At 45.1% G+C, this 19,337-nt stretch overlaps 1 protein-coding gene across 7 annotated transcripts in view; it reads right to left on the reverse strand.

Annotated features, from left to right (window-relative positions):
* Positions 1-19,337, reverse strand: part of LOC138741763 (membrane-anchored junction protein) — a 204,299-nt gene that overhangs the window by 55,297 nt on the left and 129,665 nt on the right. For 6 of the 7 annotated variants that reach the window (XM_069896050.1, XM_069896051.1, XM_069896049.1 and 3 more), the window contains exon 9: positions 5,390-5,593. The exons of the other annotated variant lie outside the window; for it this stretch is intronic. In XM_069896050.1, the coding sequence (XP_069752151.1) occupies positions 5,390-5,593 (204 nt within the window). The remainder of the gene's footprint in view (positions 1-5,389; positions 5,594-19,337) is intronic. 7 annotated transcript variants of the gene reach the window in all.

Below are 19,337 nucleotides of genomic sequence, written 5' to 3' on the forward strand. Positions count from 1 at the left end.
CTCCTCAGTTCCACCCAAATAGCCTCCGTGGATGTGCCCTCTAATCTATCCTTCCTAGGCACCGCTGTAATATTTTCCCTGACAAGCAATGCAACCCCACCTCCTCTTGCCCCTCCGACTCTATCACACCTAAAACAACGAAACCCAGGGATATTCAGTTGCCAATCACATCCCTCCTGCAACCATGTCTCACTAATCGCTACCACATCATACTTCCAAGTATCAATCTACACCTTCAGCTCATCCACCTTTTTTGCAATACTCCTGGCATTAAAATATATGAATTTCAGAGATTTCCCAATTTTTAATCCCTTTTTTCCCTCATCTTTAAGAACAACATTATTTACTTTTCCTGCCAATTGCCCTTCATCTTCTTCCAGAGCATTTCCCTTCTCTATCACCTGCCCATCCATATTCAAATACTTACTACAAACTTTCTTTGTTTGCATTCTAACCTTCTCCTTACTGCTCTGTACTATTTTGTTCCCTCCCCCCAACCATTCTAGTTTAAAGGATCCTGAGTAGCCCTAGCAAATACCTCTGCCAGGATTCTGGTCCCCCTGGGATTTAAGTGTAACCCGTCCTTACTGTACAGGTCACATCTCCCCCAAAAAAGGTCCCAGTTATCCAGAAACTTAAAACCCTGCCCCTTACTTCACCCCTTCAGCCACGTGTTAATCCTCCACCTCATTCTATTTCTATTCATACTGTCACGTGGCACAGGGAGTAATCCAGAGATTACCCCCTTTGTGGTCCTTCTTTTTAACTCCCTACCTAACTGCCTGTACTCACTTTTTAGGACCTCTTCTCTAATTCTCCCTATGTCATTGGTACCTACATGTACCACGACCTCTGGCTCCTGTCCCTCCCACTTTAGGATATCTGGGACACGAGCAGCAACATCCCGGACCCTGGCACCAGGGAGGCAAACCACCATCTGGTTCTCCTTGCTGCGTCCGCAGAATCCCCTATCCGTCCTCTTAACTATGGAGTCTCCTACCACAATTGCCCTCCTTTTCCTTTCCCTCCCTTTCTGAGCTACAGGGGCCGACCTCGTGCCAGAGGCACAGCCACTGTCACTCCCCCCCAACCTTGATGTCCCCTTCAACAGTGCTCAAAGAGGCGTACTTATTGCTGAGGGTTACATTCACAGGGCTCGTCTCTGGCACCTTATGTTCTTTTGTCCCTCTCCTAACAGTTACCCACCTTTCATCCTCCCGTGGCCCTGGCGTGACCACCTGGCTGTAACTCCTGTCTATGACTACCTCTGTTTCCCTAACCAGCCTGAGGTCATCGAGCTGCAGCTCTAGTTCCCTAACACAGTCCCTGACAATCTGCAGCTCGACACACCTAGTGCAGATATGGACATCCGGGAGTCTGGAAGACTCCAAGACCTCCCACATCCGGCACTCCCGACAACACACAGCCTTAACACTCATCCCTTACCCCAATGAAGTAGTAATAAAGACTATCTTAGCTTTCTCTCTGCCTGCTTTCGCCGAAGCCTGATGAGCCAAAGCCTGGAAGTTCCACTCCTTCACTGGGCCACTCACTCGCTGTCCCTCTTATTTATTGGCCTTTTACCAATTAACCCCTACACACTCTCCTGTACGCTCGCTCGACCAATGGCCGCCTCCGAGCCGAATCCTCCCCGCAGACCCTGGTAAGAGACTTTTTAAAAAGTTTTCTTACCTGCCCCGGAATCTTTTCTTTTCTGTCCTTCTCCTCTCTCCTTTTCTCTCCTCTTCTCTCCTCTCCTCTCCTCTCCTCTCCTCTCCTCTTCCTACTGCTAGGCTCTGTCCCCAGTAAGAGTCTTTAAAAAGACCTTACCTTCCCGTCACACTCTCCTGTACGCTCGCTCGACCAATGGCCGCATCCGACGCCGACTCCTCCCCGCAGACCCTGGTAAGAGACTTTTTAAAAAGTTTTCTTACCTGCCCCGGAATCTTTTCTTTTCTGTCCTTCTCCTCTCTCCTTTTCTCTCCTCTTCTCTCCTCTCCTCTCCTCTCCTCTCCTCTCCTCTTCCTACTGCTAGGCTCTGTCCCCAGTAAGAGTCTTTAAAAAGACCTTACCTTCCCGTCACACTCTCCTGTACGCTCGCTCGACCAATGGCCGCATCCGACGCCGACTCCTCCCCGCAGACCCTGGTAAGAGACTTTTTAAAAAGTTTTCTTACCTGCCCCGGACTCTTTTCTTTTCTGTCCTTCTCCTCTCTCCTTTTCTCTCCTTTTCTCTCCAATCTGCCCAGTATCTGCACTGAGAACAAATACCCCATACCCCTCCCACCCATTGGTCTTCCTAGTACCTCCACCTAGTCCAAATCCCCATACCCCTCCCACCCAGTGATCTCCGTACTACCTGCACCTCGACAAAATTCCCCATACCCCTCCGACCCACCAATTTGCCTAGTACGTGCACCTGGACTAAAACCCCAATACCCCTCCCACCCATCGAGCTGCCTATTACCTGCACCTAGATCAAATCTTCCATACCCCTCCAACCCATCCACCTGCCTTGTAACTGCAACTTGGCCATGTCCCCCATAGTCCTCACACCCACCGATCTACCTAGTACCTGCATGGAGACAGAATTCCCCATAACCCTCCCACCCATCAAGCTGTCTAGTATCTGCACCTAGTCCAAATTCCCCATACAGCTCCCTCCCACCGATTTGCCTTGCACCTGCACCGAGGCCAAATCCCCCACACCCCACCCACCCATCGATTTGCCTAATACCTTCACCTAGACCAAATCCTCGAAAACTCTCCATCCAACAATCTCCCTAGTACCTGCACCTTGACCAAATCCCCCATACCCCTACCACCCACTGTCCTGCCTAGTACCTGCACTGAGACCAAAGCCCCCATACCCCTCCCACCTACCAATCTGCCCAGTATCTGCACCTAGGCCAAATCCCCTATACCCCACCCACCCATTTATCTGCCAAGTACCTGCACCGACCAAATCCCCCATACCCCTCCCACCCATCGATCTGCCTAGTACCTACACCTAGAAAAAATCCCCCATACCCCTCCACCCAACAATCTCCCTAGTACCTGCACCTCGACCAAATTCCCCATAACCCTACCAGCCACCAAACCTCCGAATTGCAGCACCTCGAACAAAGCCCCCATACCCTTCCCACCCACCAATCCACCTAGAACCTGCGCCTATACCAAAACCCCATACCCCTCCCACCCACCAATCTGCCTAGTACCTACAATGACCAAATCATCCATACCCATCCCACCCATCGATCTGCTTAGTACCTGCACCTTGACCAAATCCCCCATACCCCTCCCTCCCAACAACCTGCCTACTACGTGTATCTAGACCAAATCCCCCATACCCCTCCCACCCATGGATCTGCTTAGTGCCTGTACCTAGTCCAAATCTCTCATACCCTTACCCACCCACCGATCTGCCTAGTACATGCACCTAGACCAAATCCCCCATTCCCCTCCCACCCATCGATCTGCCTAGTACCTACACCTAGACAAAATCCCCCATACCCCTCCACCCAACAATCTCCCTAGTACCTGCACCTCGACCAAATCCCCCATAACCCTACCACCCACCGAACTTCCGAATTGCAGCACCTCGAACAAAGCCCCCATACCCTTCCCACCCACCAATCCACCTAGAACCTGCGCCTATACCAAAACCCCTTACCCCTCCCACCCACCAATCTGCCTAGTACCTACAACGACCAAATCATCCATACCCATCCCACCCATCGATCTGCTTAGTACCTGCACCTTGACCAAATCCCCCATACCACTCCCTCCCAACAACCTGCCTACTACGTGTATCTAGACCAAATCCCCCATACCCCTCCCACCCATGGATCTGCTTAGTACCCGTACCTAGTCCAAATCTCTCATACCCCTACCCACCCACCGATCTGCCTAGTACCTGCACCTAGACCAAATCCCCCATCCCCCTCCCACCCATCGATCTGCTTAGTACCTGCACCTTGACCAAATCCCCCATCCCCCTCCCACCTACCGATCTGCCTAGTACCTGCAATGACAAAATCCCCCATACCCCTCCCACCCATGAATCTGCTTAGTATCTGCACCTAGTCCAAATCTCCCATACCCCTACCCACCCACCGATCTGCCTAGTATGTGCACCTGGACCAAATCCCCCATCCCCTTCCCACCCATCAAGCTGCCTAGTACCTGCACCTAGACCAAATCCCCCATACCCCTCACACCCTAGTACATGCATCTGGAGCAAATGCGCCATATCCCTCCATATCCCTCCCACCTACCGATCTGCCCAGTATCTGCACCTAGGCCAAATCCCACATACCCCTCCTACCCATTGATCTGCCTAGTACCTGCAACATCTAAATCCCCCATACCCCTCCCACCCATCGATCTGCCTAGTGCCTACACCTGGACCAAATCCCCCATACCCCTCCCACGCTCCGACATGCTATGTACCTGCACCTCGACCAAATCCCCGTACCCCTACCACCCACCGAACTGCCAAATTTCTGCACCTCGAACAAAGCCCCCATACCTCTCCCACCCACCAATCCACCTTGTACCTGCACCTATACCAAATCCCCCATACCCCTCCCACCCACCGATCTGCCTAGTACCTGTAATGACCATATCCCCCATACCCCTCCCACCCATCGATCTGCTTAGTACCTGCACCTAGTCCAAATCTCCCATACCCCTACCCACCCACCAATCTGTCTAGTACATGCACCTGGACCAAATCCTCCATACCCCTCCCACCCATCGATCTGCCTACTACCTGCACCTAGACCAAATCCCCCATACCCCTCACACCCACCGATCTACCTAGTACGTGCACCTGGACCAAAGCCCCCATACCCCTCCTACCCACAGATCTGCCTCATACCTGCACTGAGACCTAATCCCCCACACCCCTCCCACCCATCGAGCTGCCTAGTACCTGCACCTAGACCAAATACTCCATACCCCTCCCACCCACCCACCAATCTGTCTAGTACATGCACTTGGAGCAAATCCCTCATACCCCTCCACCCCTCGACCTGACTAAATGTTTCTTAAATGTCAGAACTTTGGTTTCATTCACCACTTCAGCTGGCAGCTCGTATCTCCAATCTCTGCATGAAGTTCTCCCTAATGTTGCCCCGATACATATCATCTTTCACCTTTAACCTATGTCCTTTTAATGGTTAGTTCACTGGTCTCGTTAAGCAAGGGTTGCGAGTTCCATCCTCGCTGGGTCCTCATTTCTGTGAAGGATGCTTGAGAAAGTGGTGACTCTCTGTCTTCCTCACAGTAGACAAGGTTAAAGAATTTTAGGTATGTTACATTCTAAATGTAGTATTATGTGACAATAAAATGGAACCTTTACATTGTACATATACCCCGAAACTTACTTGTTGCACTTTGTTTAAAATGACCTGTGTAGTGGCGCTCATTTTCATGGATAACTGGCCCTGCTTGTACAGATGCGCCAGCATGGCAGCCGCGAGAAGATGGCGCAGTCGGGGACCTCTGTGCCGCATGGGTTTGGGCAAGGTGCGCACCTTGGGCGAATGTGGTGATGTCACCGCCGACGCGGGTGCGGAACTCACTCCGCCCTTAAAGGGAAGCATGCAAAGTTTAAATAAATCAGTTTCTTGAAACCCCCAACGTGGTCGTGGTGAGTTTCAATCCGTGTAGCAGCCGCTACATTGGTGACCCCAGCAAGTCCAGACAGTTTTCTGGCCTCCAGATATGGATTCTGCAGCAATCAACACGGTCGTGGTGAAACATCCCCCCTTCTGGACATGCACTTGGTTCGGGCAGGGGGAAGAGCAATTTTGCCTCTGACACATAACATCAGACACCATGATGCTCTACCACGTCATGAGCGTGCTCGATGAAGAAACCAAGGCCAGGGTGGACGACCTCATCCACAACCCACCAGAGGAAGGTAAAGATCTCGCTCTCAAAAACTCCCTGCTCGGCACCTTCAGCCTCTCCTCGTGGCACCACGCCTCCAGGCTCCTACACCTAGATGGTCTGGGAGACAGAACCCCATCTGCCTTCATGGGTGAAATGCTGGCGCGACTAGAGGGCCACAGACCCTGTTTCCTTTTCCAACAAATTTTCCTCGAACAAATGCCTGAGGACATAAAAGTTCCTACTGGCAGATGAGGATTTCTCAGATCGACGCTGAGTCGCAGCCCACGCAGACGTCTTCTGGCAAATCAAATGAGAAAACAAATCCACCCTCAGACAGGTCGCCTGCCCAGGGCCCAATCAGCTGCAAGCACCCCCCAAGCACAAACCAGAAGAACACCACCCCACTTGGTGTTTTGACCATCAACGCTAGGGGGCCCAAGCCTGCGTGCAGATAAACGACCCGGCCAGCCGCCGTTAATGGCTGTGACAGCTGGCCTTCCTTTATACAACCCACTACCATGGTATCGTTGGCAAATTTGGTGTTATTGTCATATTGAACTACATATTCGTAGGTGTTAAATGAGTAGAGCAGGGGCTAAGAACACAGCCCTGTGGTACTCCATACTGATGGAGATTGTGGAGGAGATGTTCTGACTTCAGGAAAGGAAAGCCAGAGATGGACAATTCAGTGATCATCGGGGGATTAGAGGTGGATTAGGTTCTTGGGAGTCACCATCTCGGAAGATCTATCCTGGATGTGAAGAAATTCAAACAAACCAAAGGGGGTTATGATTGCAGTTTTGGGGATGTCCTGGGATGAACTGGGTAAGCTAGTTGTACCCCTGGATGAGGTCCACCTTGGCAAAGTCTTGGATGTGGGTAATGGGATATCTGTCGGGCATGGTGGCCTTTTGAGGTGGTGGTAGTCACCGCATGGTCTCAAACCCCTTGCTAATTTGGGCACTATGTGAAGGGAAGAGGCCCAGGGACTCAAAGCGCTGCACAATTCCGAGCTCCTCCATTTTTTTTAAACAACTCCTTTGCCAGGCTGAGCTTTTCAGGAGGGTGTTGGCATACCCTACCATGGAGCCCCTCGATCAGTATGTGGTGCATTACCCCATGCTTTGGTTCAGCAGCAGAGAACTGTGACACCACTATCAAGGGGAACTCCGCCAAGATGCGGGCGAATTCATTGTCCGAGAGTGTTATTGAATCCAGGTTGTGGAGGTGGGGGTAGATTGGCTTTCCCCAGAGGCAGAGCACCAAGCGCCATCCTTTGAGGTCGACCAACAAGTAGTGGGCCCGAAGGAAGTCAGCCCCCAGGAGCGGTTGCACCACTGCCGTGAGGGTAAATTTTCATGTAAAGTGGATTTTGCCGAACCAAAGGGGGATGGTGCAGGTCCCAAAAGTTCAAATGCAGGAGCTGTTGGCTGCCCTCAGTGCTGGGCCCTGCTTGCCGCTATGGGTGACAAGGCCTGCAGGAGGTAGGACACATATTTTGGCACCTGTGTCGACCAGGAAACGCCTGCCTGACAATGAGTACCAGACATGGAGGAGACTATCACGTGAGCCAATCCCCACTGTCATTAATAATGGTTGGCCAGGGTGTTTCCCGGAAACCTGTGGTGTGGGCGACATCGACGGGCCTCCGCATCTCATCGCTGATGATAGTAGCATAGCTGTCCTGGAGTGTTCACTTCCCTTGATCTCGCCGAGGGTTGTCCTTGGGGCTTGCTGATGTGGACTACAATCGCGCTGGTGTCCTTCTTTGCTCTCCAGAGCACATCCGCCCGGGCAGCAACCAACCGAGTGTCGCTGAAGTCCTTCTCTGTGAGCAAGAGCCATATATCCTCGGGCAGTTGCTCCAGAAAGATCTGCTCAAAGAGATACAAGGCTTGTGGCCCTTGGTTAGCGTGAGCATCTTGCTCATTAGGGCGGACGGGGCCCTGTCTCCCAATCCATCCATTTGTATCAATCGGGTGGGTGCGCTCGCTCCGGGAACGCCCGAAAGGGTGGGTTAGTAGCTCGAGGGCTGTGTATTTACCTTGCTCCAGAGGCTGCTGTTGGAAATCTACGACCCTTGCCACTGTGTCCTGATCACAGACGCTCACAACTTAGAAGTATGGGTGTCATCTGTGGTGACGTGGCGAAGCTGGAACTGAGCCTTGGCTTGCTCGAGCCACACATGTGGCTGCCACACCCAGAATGTTGCAAGCCTGAGAGAGGCTGCGTGGATGGTCACTGGCTCCACTTGATCCAGCACCTTTGGGTCCAACTACCTGTTGCTCCTGTCGGGGTCACCAATGTCATGTTTGCATTACAGGAGCGAAGGGAAAACCACACACACACCAAAGCCTTGGGAAACATCAGGGCCCTGCGTCCTCGGGTTGGCCGAGGCTTCCACCACAATTCCTCGTCTTCCCGCTGTGCGGAGGTCACCTGGGTTGAAGGCTGGTATCACCCCAGGTCCACGCAGTCACTATGTTCGTCAGCCATTTTGCAGGCCGATCCGTGTCTCCATGCACAGGCCACTACAATCTAATCCTTTTCACTTATTTGTGTATTTAAATCTATTTTCCATCTTAATCTTGATTTATGCACCCCAATTTTTGAGGCCTTAGTTTGAAGTAAATTATATATTTCTGAAATAAAATTATTTGCAGTTCTATTACAAATCAGTAATTCTAATTCACTTTGATAAGGTAACATCAAAATAGAACCTATTTTGTCAGATAAAAAAGCTTTAACTTGACAGTAGCAAAATAAAATATTGTTAAGTACATTAAATTTTTTTCTTTCTTTCAAATGTTATAAATCTTCCATCTTCAAAACAATCTTTAATCTTCTAAATACCCTTCCATTTCCAAATCCTCAAAAATTGGTTATCCATTGAAAAAGGAATAAGCCTGTTTTGACAGAGGCATTTTCCTAGATATTAAACCTTTCATGGCAATTTCATTATCAATATAATTCCACAACTTAATCAAATATTTCAAAATGGGTGATTCCCTACTTCTAAATATCAAATTAGAGTTCCATTTATAAACAAAATCCTGGGGATTCAAATCCCAATGAATTAAATTCCATAAAAGCTGGAATATTATCTAAACTAAACAATACATTTATAAATTTCAATTGAGCTGCTTTATAATAACTCTTAAGATGAGAAAGACGTAAACCCCCTAATTCATAATTCAAAGTCAATTTTCCCAAAAAGACCCTTGGCATTTTATCTTTCCATAAAAATTTCTTAACCGCCATTGTTTAAATCCTTTAAAAAAGTTTAATGATTTGGAATAGGGATTGATTGAAAAAGATATTAAATTCTAGGAAAAACAATAATTTTGACACGATTTATTCAACCAACTAAAGTAATGGGAAAATTATTCCATTTTTTAAAAATCTGCAACAATTCTATTAAGCAAAGATAAATAATTAAATTTATATATATTTTTTCAAATCATTATCAATTCTAATACTTAAATATTTAATACTTACGTCTGGCCACCTAAATTTTGTAACCATTTTACAATCTGTATAATCAGCTAAGGGCATAATCTCACTTTTTTTCCAACTAACTTTATATCCATAAACTTCCCCATATTCATTCAATTTAATCTGTAACTGGGCCAAAGAATTTATAGGATCAGTTAAATAAACTAAAACATCATCAGTAAACAGATTAATTTTATATTTTTACTGATACCCTTAATCTTGTCTAATAAATTCAGCTAAAGATTCAATTGCTAAAATAAATAAAGCCAGGGACAAAGGACAAACTTGTCGACTTGATCTAGTTAATGGAAAAGAGGCAGATATTTGTCCATCAGTAATAACTTTTGTCAAACAATTTTTATATAAAGCTTTAACCCAATTTATAAACGTAGAACCAATACCAAACTTCTCCAGTACTTTCAACAAAAAATTCCATTCCAATCTATCAAAAGCTTTTTCAGGATCCAAAGTTACTGCTACACTATGATTCCTCTCATTTTTGAATTAAATTAATTAAACTAATTAATCTTGGAATATTGTCTGTAGAATACCGGTTTTTGATAATTTACATTTGATCCATATGAATTAAATTAGGTAAACATTTAAATAATCTATTTGCTAAAATTTTTGCAACAATTTTATAATCCACATTAAATAAAGATATCAGATGATAAGATGCAGGATTCAACAAATCTTTATATTTCTTTGGTATAACTGTAATTGTCACTGTTGAAAAATAATTCCGTTGATTCCGTTGCCTGCTTTAGCACCTCCATAAACTGAGGTATTAAAAGATCCTTAAATTTCTTATAAAATTCAGATGGAAAACCATTTTTTTCCTGGAGATTTGCCATTTGCTAATGAAATAAGCACTTCATTAATTTCTCTTATTTTAAAAGGAGCATCAAAAATTTTCTGATCTCGATATGTCAAACTAGACAAATTTATCTGAGATAAAAATCTTAACTTCAACTCCAGTGAATTCTGATCTATACAAATCAGAGTAAAAAAAACTTAATACATCATTAATTTCTCTCCGATTATAAATAATCATCTTTGAACTGTTCCTGACAGCATTAATTATTCAAGACAATTGCTCAGTTTTTAACTGCCAGGCTAAAACTTTATGAGCTCTTTCTCCTAATTCATAACATCTTTGTTTAGTTTTCTATCAATCAATTTTTCAGTCCTATATGTTTGGATCACAAGAAAATGAAACTTTTACTTTATTAATTCCTATCTTTTCTCATCTGTATGGTTTTTTCAGTAATACATTTTCCAAATCCTGTATTTCTCTTTCTAACTGATTAACCTCTTTTGTTTAATCTTTCTTAAATGTTGATGTAGAACTTATTATATGTCTCAATATGACTTTAAGGCATCCCAAACAATAAATTTATTGAGAACAGAATTAGAATTTAATTTTAAAAACTCCTGAATATGCTTTCTTATAAAATCACAAAAATCTGTCCTTTTTAACAATGTTAAACCATTAACCTTTCAACCATTTCCAAAAACAAGTAAATCATTAAAAGTGGCGAACAATTAGATAAAATTCTAGTCTCGTGATTCACATTCATAATATTTCCTTGCAATTGCACCGAGATTAAAAATAAATCTATCCTAGAATAAGAATTATGTAAATAAGAATAAAAGGAATAGTCCCTTTCTTTAGGATTTAGTCTCCAAATATCTATTAAATTCAAATCTTTCATAACATTAAAAATGGCCTTTGCTGCTTTAGCTCAAATAACTGATTTAATTGTTTTATCCAAAACCAAATCGAGACAACAGTTAAAATCCCCTCCTACCAATATTTTTTTCCATATGTCTCAGCTAAATACATAAAAGTATCCCTAATAGATCCTTCATCATCTATATTTAGAGCATAAATATCTATCAAAGTCCAATTCTCAGAATAAATTTGACAATTTACTAATACAAATCTTCCCACAGGATCGATAATCACTTTATGAATTTTAACAGGTAACTTTTAAAAGTTGAAGCTACCACTTGTCTAACCCAATCTCTTTTCAATTTTTGATGTTCCTTATCAGATAGATGGGTTTTCTGTAAAAAAATAAATATCAACTCTAAATTTCTTCAAATAACCTAACACCCTCTTTCTTTTTATCGTACTATTAAGACCATTAAAATTATAACTTTAAAAATTCAGAGTTTTACTATTTGCCATTATATTAAATTCAGAAAATTCATAACTCCCCTCTGCCTCTCCTCTTGGGCCTCCCACATCACAAAATCATTATCTTCACCTGGCATCTCCATCAAGAAAAAAAAAAGAAAAAAATTATACAAACCCCCTCCCCAAAAAAGTACTGTCAAAAAAAAGTCAGTACTACCACCCTCAATCATGCGGGGAGCAACTCTCACCGCTAGGTGGCCCACAGCTAGGGAAGGAGAAGGAAAAAACTCCGCCTCCCCCAGAAAGAAATTTTTTTTAATCATCTTCAGGTAACAGTGCCTTCGAGATCTCTATTAACTTGATCACTGTCATCAAGGCAAGTAATTTCCTGCTGTAACATCTCCTTATCTGACATTTGCATCTTCTCAATTTGTGGTATATCTGGGGTTAATAAATCAACATTAATCTGTTTTATTATTTGGAAGAGAATTCGCAAATTATAAAGCTTCCATTTCATTTTAGAAGAACTTCACCTGATTATTCCCCCCTCCCCCCACCCCACAAATTAAGAATTTCAGGTGAAAAGAAAACTTATAGCCCTTCTTCCAGAGCATGGACATTTCAGGATTAAATTCCTTTCTCCTTTTCACTACATTCACACTGAGATCTGCATAAAAGAATACTTTTTTATCAGGCCACATTCAGAGGACCTTGAAACTGATGAGCTACTCTCAAAATAGTCTCCTTATCTTGATAACAAAGACATGTAATTAAAACTGAGTGCGGCAATTGACCCAGCAATGGTTTCTTTCTAAGCACTCTATGTGCTCTATCCAATTCAAGACCATTTGGAAATATTTCAGGTTCCAAAGTCTCCAGGATCCATTTTTGAAAAAAATTGTGCTGAATTGGGACCTTTAAAACCTTCTGGCAATTTAACAAACTTCACATTATTTCTTCAACTATGATTCTCTAATGTATAAATTTTTTGTAAAACTTCTTTCTTCTCAACATTCCACACCATAAATGAATCTTCCAATTTATTAAACACATCTTTATATGGATCCACTTCATCGTGATATTCTTGTAAATTTTCTTCAACTTTTTGAACTTGCGGTTTAACTTTATCAACCATTTTAACATATCTCTTCATTTCCTCCTTAATTATCTTCATTTCTCCTTTAACAAATTCAAATTGAGTATTCACATTACGCTTAATAGACCCATTTTGTAAATCCATTTTCTGACTCTTTGCTTGCAGCTGGTTCATGAGTTGCCTGCCCATCTTCTTCTTTGGCTTGGCTTCGCGGACGAAGATTTATAGAGGGGTAATGTCCACGTCAGCTGCAGGCTCCTTTGTGGCTGACAAGTCCGATGCGGGACAGGCAGACACGGTTGCAGCGGTTGCAAGGGAAAATTGGTTGGTTGGGGTTGGGTGTTGGGTTTTTCTTCCTTTGTCTTTTGTCAGTGAGGTGGGCTCTGCGGTCTTCTTCAAAGGAGGTTGCTGCCCGCCGAACTGTGAGGCGCCAAGATGCACGGTTTGAGGTGATATCAGCTCACTGGCAGGCAATGTGGCAGGCAGCAAGAAATTTCTTTAGGCAGTCCTTGTACCTCCTCTTTGGTGCTCCTCTGTCACGGTGGCCAGTGGAGAGTTCGCCATATAACACGATCTTGGGAAGGCAATGGTCCTCCATTCTGGAGACGTGACCTACCCAGTGCAGTTGGATCTTCAGCAGCGTGGATTCGATGCTGTCGGCCTCTGCCATCTCGAGTACTTCGATGTTGGAGATGAAGTCGCTCCAATGAATGTTGAGGATGGAGCAGAGACAGCGCTGATGGAAGCGTTCTAGGAGCTGTAGGTGATGCCGGTAGAGGACCCATGATTCGGAGCCGAACAGGAGTGTGGGTATGACAACGGCTCTGTATACGCGAATCTTTGTGAGGTTTTTCAGTTAGTTGTTTTTCCAGACTCTTTTGTGTAGTCTTCCAAAGGCGCTATTTGCCTTGGCGAGTCTATTGTCTATCTCGTTGTCGATCCTTGCATCCGATGAAATGGTGCAGCCGAGATAGGTAAACTGGTGGACCGTTTTGAGTTTTGTGTGCCCGATGGAGATGTGGGGGGGCTGGTAGTCATGGTGGGGAGCTGGCTGATGGAGGACCTCCGTTTTCTTCAGGCTGACTTCCAGGCCAAACATTTTGGCAGTTTCCGCAAAACAGGACGTCAAGCGCTGAAGAGCTGGCTCTGAATGGGCAACTAAAGCGGCATCGTCTGCAAAGAGTAGTTCACGGACAAGTAGCTCTTGTGTCTTGGTGTGAGCTTGCAGGCACCTCAGATTGAAGAGACTGCCATCCGTGCGCTACCGGATGTAAATAGCATCTTCATTGTTGAGGTCTTTCATGGCTTGTTTCATCATCATGCTGAAGAAAATTGAAAAGAGGGTTGGTGCGAGAATGCAGCCTTGCTTCACGCCATTGTTAATGGAGAAGGGTTCAGAGAGATCATTGCTGTGTCTGACCCGACCTTGTTGGTTTTCGTGCAGTTGGATAACCATGTTGAGGAACTTTGGGGGTCATCCGAGGCACTCTAGTATTTGCCAAAGCCCTTTCCTGCTCACGGTGTTGAAGGCTTTGGTGAGGTTCACAAAGGTGATGTAGAGTCCTTTGTTTTGTTCTCTGCACTTTTCTTGGAGCTGTCTGAGGGCAAAGACCATGTCAGTAGTTCCTCTGTTTGCGCAAAAGCCGCATTGTGATTCTGGGAGAACATTTTTGGTGACACTAGGTATTATTCTATTTAGGAGAATCCTAGCGAAGATTTTGCCTGCAATGGAGAGCAGCGTGATTCCCCTCTAGTTTGAGCAGTCTGATTTCTCGCCTTTGTTTTTGTACAGGGTGATGATGATGGCATCACGAAGGTCCTGAGGCAGCTTTCCTTGGTCCCAACAGAGCTTGAAAAACTCATGCAGTATGGCATGCAGAATTTTGCCACCAGCCTTCCAGACCTCTGGGGGGGATTCCATCCATACCTGCTGCTTTGCCACTTTTCAGTTGTTCAATTGCCTTATATGTCTCTTCCCGGGTGAGGACCTCATCCAGCTCTAGCCTTAACGGCTGTTGAGGGAGCTGGAGCAGGACTGAGCGGTTGGCACTGAAAAGAGATTGGAAGAGTTCTAACCATTGGTTGAGGATGGAGATCTTGTCGCTGAGGTGGACTTTGCCGTCTGAGCTGCGCAGCGGGCTTTGGACTTGGGGTGAGGGGCCGTACACAGCCTTTAGAGCCTCATAAAAACCCCTGAAGTCGTCAATGTCCACGCTGAGCTGGGTTGCCTGCCCATACCTTGCCCTTTAACCTCAGGTAACTTTACCTGCACAGCTTCCTGCAATCAAGCTTGTTGATATTGTTCTTCTGTCTCCTCCTCCAGTTGCTTTCTTTGATCTTCCTCTTCCTGCTCCACTTCACTAATAGATGAAAAAGTGTTTCTTGCTCTGCCTCCGAATACAAAGGAAGCAGGTCTTGAAATTCAACCTTAATGAGAGTGGATTTATCAGTCTCCCACTGCAAGTCCGATCGATCCATTCTGCGCATGCGCTTTTGGTCTTGCAAATTTTGTCGTTCTGCAGTCTTTTTCGGGATGCCAGCGCCATCTTCTTTGGCTCCCCTCAGAGATAGCGCCGGGGTCACTTAATCTCGTCACCCATGGAGGAGTAGGAAATCCAGCCCGAGGCTCCGATGTCAAGGAAGGCCCAAATTTTTTCAAATCTTGCAACTTCTTTTAAAACCAGTTTTCTAGTTGTTGGAGGCTTTCCCTTTCTTGCAGCCATAGATGTGCAGGCAGGACTTAGAGTAACTTTTAACTAACAAAATTTTTTTTTGTTCAGTTATTAATTAAGTCTCTCAGGGAAGACACTTTCCCATGTCCTTTGCTCACACCATTCTTTTTCTTTGGCTTGGCTTCGCGGACGAAGATTTATGGAGGGGGTAAATGTCCACGTCAGTTGCAGGCTCGATTGTGGCTGACAAGTCCGATGCGGGACAGGCAGACACGGTTGCAGCGGTTGCAGGGGAAAATTGGTTGGTTGGGGTTGGGTGTTGGGTTTTTCCTCCTTTGTCTTTTGTCAGTGAGGTGGGCTCTGCGGTCTTCTTCAAAGGAAGTTGCTGCCCGCCGAACTGTGAGGCGCCAAGATGCACGGTTTGAGGCGATATCAGCCCACTGGCGGTGGTCAATGTGGCAGGCACCAAGAGATTTCTTTAGTCAGTCCTGGTACCTCTTCTTTGGTGCACCTCTGTCATGGTGGCCAGTGGAGAACTCACCATATAACACGATCTTGGGAAGGTGATGGTCCTCCATTCTGGAGACGTGACCCACCCAGCGCAGCTGGATCTTCAGCAGCGTGGACTCGATGCTGTCGGCCTCTGCCATCTCGAGTACTTCGATGTTAGGGATGAAGTTGCTCCAATGAATGTTGAGGATGGAGCGGAGACAACGCTGGTGGAAGCGTTCTAGGAGCCGTAGGTGATGCCGATAGAGGACCCATGATTCAGAGCCGAACAGGAGTGTGGGTATGACAACGGCTCTGTATATGCTTATCTTTGTGAGGTTTTTCAGTTAGTTGTTTTTCCAGACTCTTTTGTGTAATCTTCCAAAGGCGCTATTTGCCTTGGCGAGTCTGTTGTCTATCTCGTTGTCGATCCTTGCATCCGATGAAATGGTGCAGCCGAGATAGGTAAACTGGTTGACTGTTTTGAGTTTTGTGTGCCCGATGGAGATGTTGGGGGCTGGTAGTCATGGTGGGGAGCTGGCTGATGGAGGACCTCCGTTTTCTTCAGGCTGACTTCCAGGCCAAACATTTTGGCAGTTTCCGTAAAACAGGACATCAAGCGCTGAAGAGCTGGCTCTGAATGGGCAACTAAAGCGGCATCATCTGCAAAGAGTAGTTCACGGACAAGCTTCTCTTGTGTCTTGGTGTGAGCTTGCAGGCACCTCAGATTGAAGAGACTGCCATCCGTGCGCTACCGGATGTAAACAGCATCTTCATTGTTGAGGTCTTTCATGGCTTGGTTCAGCATCATGCTGAAGAAGATTGAAAAGAGGGTTGGTGCGAGAAAACAGTCTTGCTTCACGCCATTGTTAATGGAGAAGGGTTCAGAGAGCTCATTGCTGTATCTGACCCGACCTGGTTGGTTTTCGTGCAGTTGGATAACCATGTTGAGGAACTTTGGCGGGCATCCGATGCGCTCTAGTAATTGCCAAAGCCCTTTCCTGCTCACAGTGTCGAAGGCTTTGGTGAGGTCAACAAAGGTGATGTAGAGTCCTTTGTTTTGTTCTCTGCACTTTTCTTGGAGCTGTCTGAGGGCAAAGACCATGTCAGTAGTTCCTCTGTTTGCGCGAAAGCCGCACTGTGATTCTGGGAGAATATTCTCGGCAAAACTAGGTATTATTCTATTTAGGAGAATCCTAGCGAAGATTTTGCCTGCAATGGAGAGCAGCGTGATTCCCCTCTAGTTTGAGCAGTCTGATTTCTCGCCTTTGTTTTTGTACAGGGTGATGATGATGGCATCACGAAGGTCCTGAGGCAGTTTTCCTTGGTCCCAACAAAGCTCACACCATTGTGGTGATATGTAATTACACTGTAGGCCTGGACTGCTTTATATACAAGGTCACCGGGATGCCCCCTGGTAACCTAGTGGTGTAATTACTTATAACCACACCCATCACGCCACATTTCCTGCTCAAAGTATGTTAATTCCATTAATGATTGATAATAAAATCCTAGATACTTGGTCCCAGAGAGGGGTAAGTGTTTTGAGGATTGTTAAGAGCAGGGACAATTTATGACATTTGAGCAAATTAGGAATCAATATGGAGCTTTAAATACATTTTTTCTCTGCTGTCTTCAGTTAAGATCTGATTTAGGGGTCAAATTAGGCCCAGCACTAACCTTACCACAGTGTAGCAAAATAAAGACTCTGGGTCAAAAGGGGAGCACAGAAAAAAATTATTTCAAAAGTGTATTCCTTACTTCATGCAGGAACCCCTAAACAAGTGCTTGATATACCAAGACAAAGGAGGGAATCAGATTTGGGTGTAGCATTTTGCTGGTCAGACTTATGCCAGGACAGCGTGATTAACACGATTAATGTAAGCTATCAGCTGATGCAATATGACTTCTTGCATCAGCTATACCTCACTCCACAAAAGTGACATAAATTCAAATCAAAAATATCAGACCAATGTTTTCAACATGGTCAAGAAATAGGTACTTTCTTGCATTCAATCTGGTCATGCTCTAAAGTGCTTTCTGGGAAGATTTGGGTAATCTCCTGGGAAAACAATTACTGGAATTTGATGCCCTCAGGCACCTGAATTATTTGTATAGGGGAATTTAGAAGATGCAAGGTCTAAAATGAGGCTGTCAAAATATCAATTAAAATTTGTTAAGCTCGCTTTGGCAGTGGCCAGGAAATGCATAGCAGTTACTTGGAAATCTGATTCCCAACTACGTTTAGCCTGCTGGAACATAGAAATGCATAATTGTGCTCCCCAAAGATCACCTATAACCTCAGAAACATGTATGAATGTATTTTCAAAAATATAGAATTCATATCTCAGGTATATCGGGGTAAATCTTTAATGATTGCCCCCTCCTACCTCTTCCCCCTTTCCCACAGTGCTAACAGAGCTGAGGGCCTTAGATAAGTCAGGTTATTTGGCACCAATGGCATCATGAAAAAAGCACATCAGAGCTACTTCCTCAGGAGTTTGTGGAGGTTTGGCATGACACCAGAAACCCTGGTAAAGTTCTACAGAGGTGTGGTGGAAAGTGTGCTGAATGGCTGCATCATGGTCTCCTATGAGAACACAAATACCCCTGAGCATAAACCTCTGAAAGGTAGTGGACACAGCCCAGGACATCACAGGCAAAACCCTCCCACTATTGAGTACACCTACAGGGAACATTGCCGTCAGAGAGCAGCAGGAATCATTCAAGACCCACACCACCCAGCACACACTTTGTTCTCACTGCTGCCGTCAGGAAAGAGGTGTAAGTGCCACAAGACTCTCAACACCAGATTCAGGAACAGTTGCTACCCTTCCACCATCAGACTCAATGACAAACTCAATCAGAGGCTCATTTAAGGTCTCTTATTTGTGCATTTTAATGATTTCTTCTCTGTATTGCACAGTCAGTTTGTTTACATTTGTTATCTGTTTACAGTTCTTTCATGTAATGCTGAGTACAATTTATTTTTTGCATTATCAATTAGTGGCAATTCTGCCACGCCCTCAGGAAAAAGGAATCTCAGAGTTGTATGTGATGTCATGTATGTACTCTAGCAATAAATCTGAAATCTTTTTCTGTGCTATGTGACCACACAAAACAAAATAGCAGTGTAAACTTGTCAGACCAGTTGGACTTTGAAACATTTTTTTATTCAGAATCATGCCCTTTGGCACAACCCTTCCATGCCAGTCCAGTCCATTTGACTGCATTTGGTAGTAAATGATTTAATTAAAATTTCTTTTGAAGATATAACTTTTTTCACTAATGGTGGGGCGTACATTTTTTAAAATAATTAAAGTTGGGCCTACGACAAAAAAGGTTGAGAACCTAGATCTTCCCTTTATGGAGGAAGAAATAGGGAAAGCATTGAATTCGCTGCAGACTAACAAGCCTACAGGGAGGATGGTTTTCCACCTGAGTTTTATAGAGAATTTAAAGATTTACTGATGTCTCTCTATATGGAGGTGGTAAACCAAGCAATGGAGACCCATACCCTCCCAGAATTTTTATCGATAGCA

This window comes from Narcine bancroftii, chromosome 8 (assembly GCF_036971445.1).
Source record: "Narcine bancroftii isolate sNarBan1 chromosome 8, sNarBan1.hap1, whole genome shotgun sequence".
Classification (NCBI taxonomy): Eukaryota; Metazoa; Chordata; class Chondrichthyes; order Torpediniformes; family Narcinidae; genus Narcine; species Narcine bancroftii.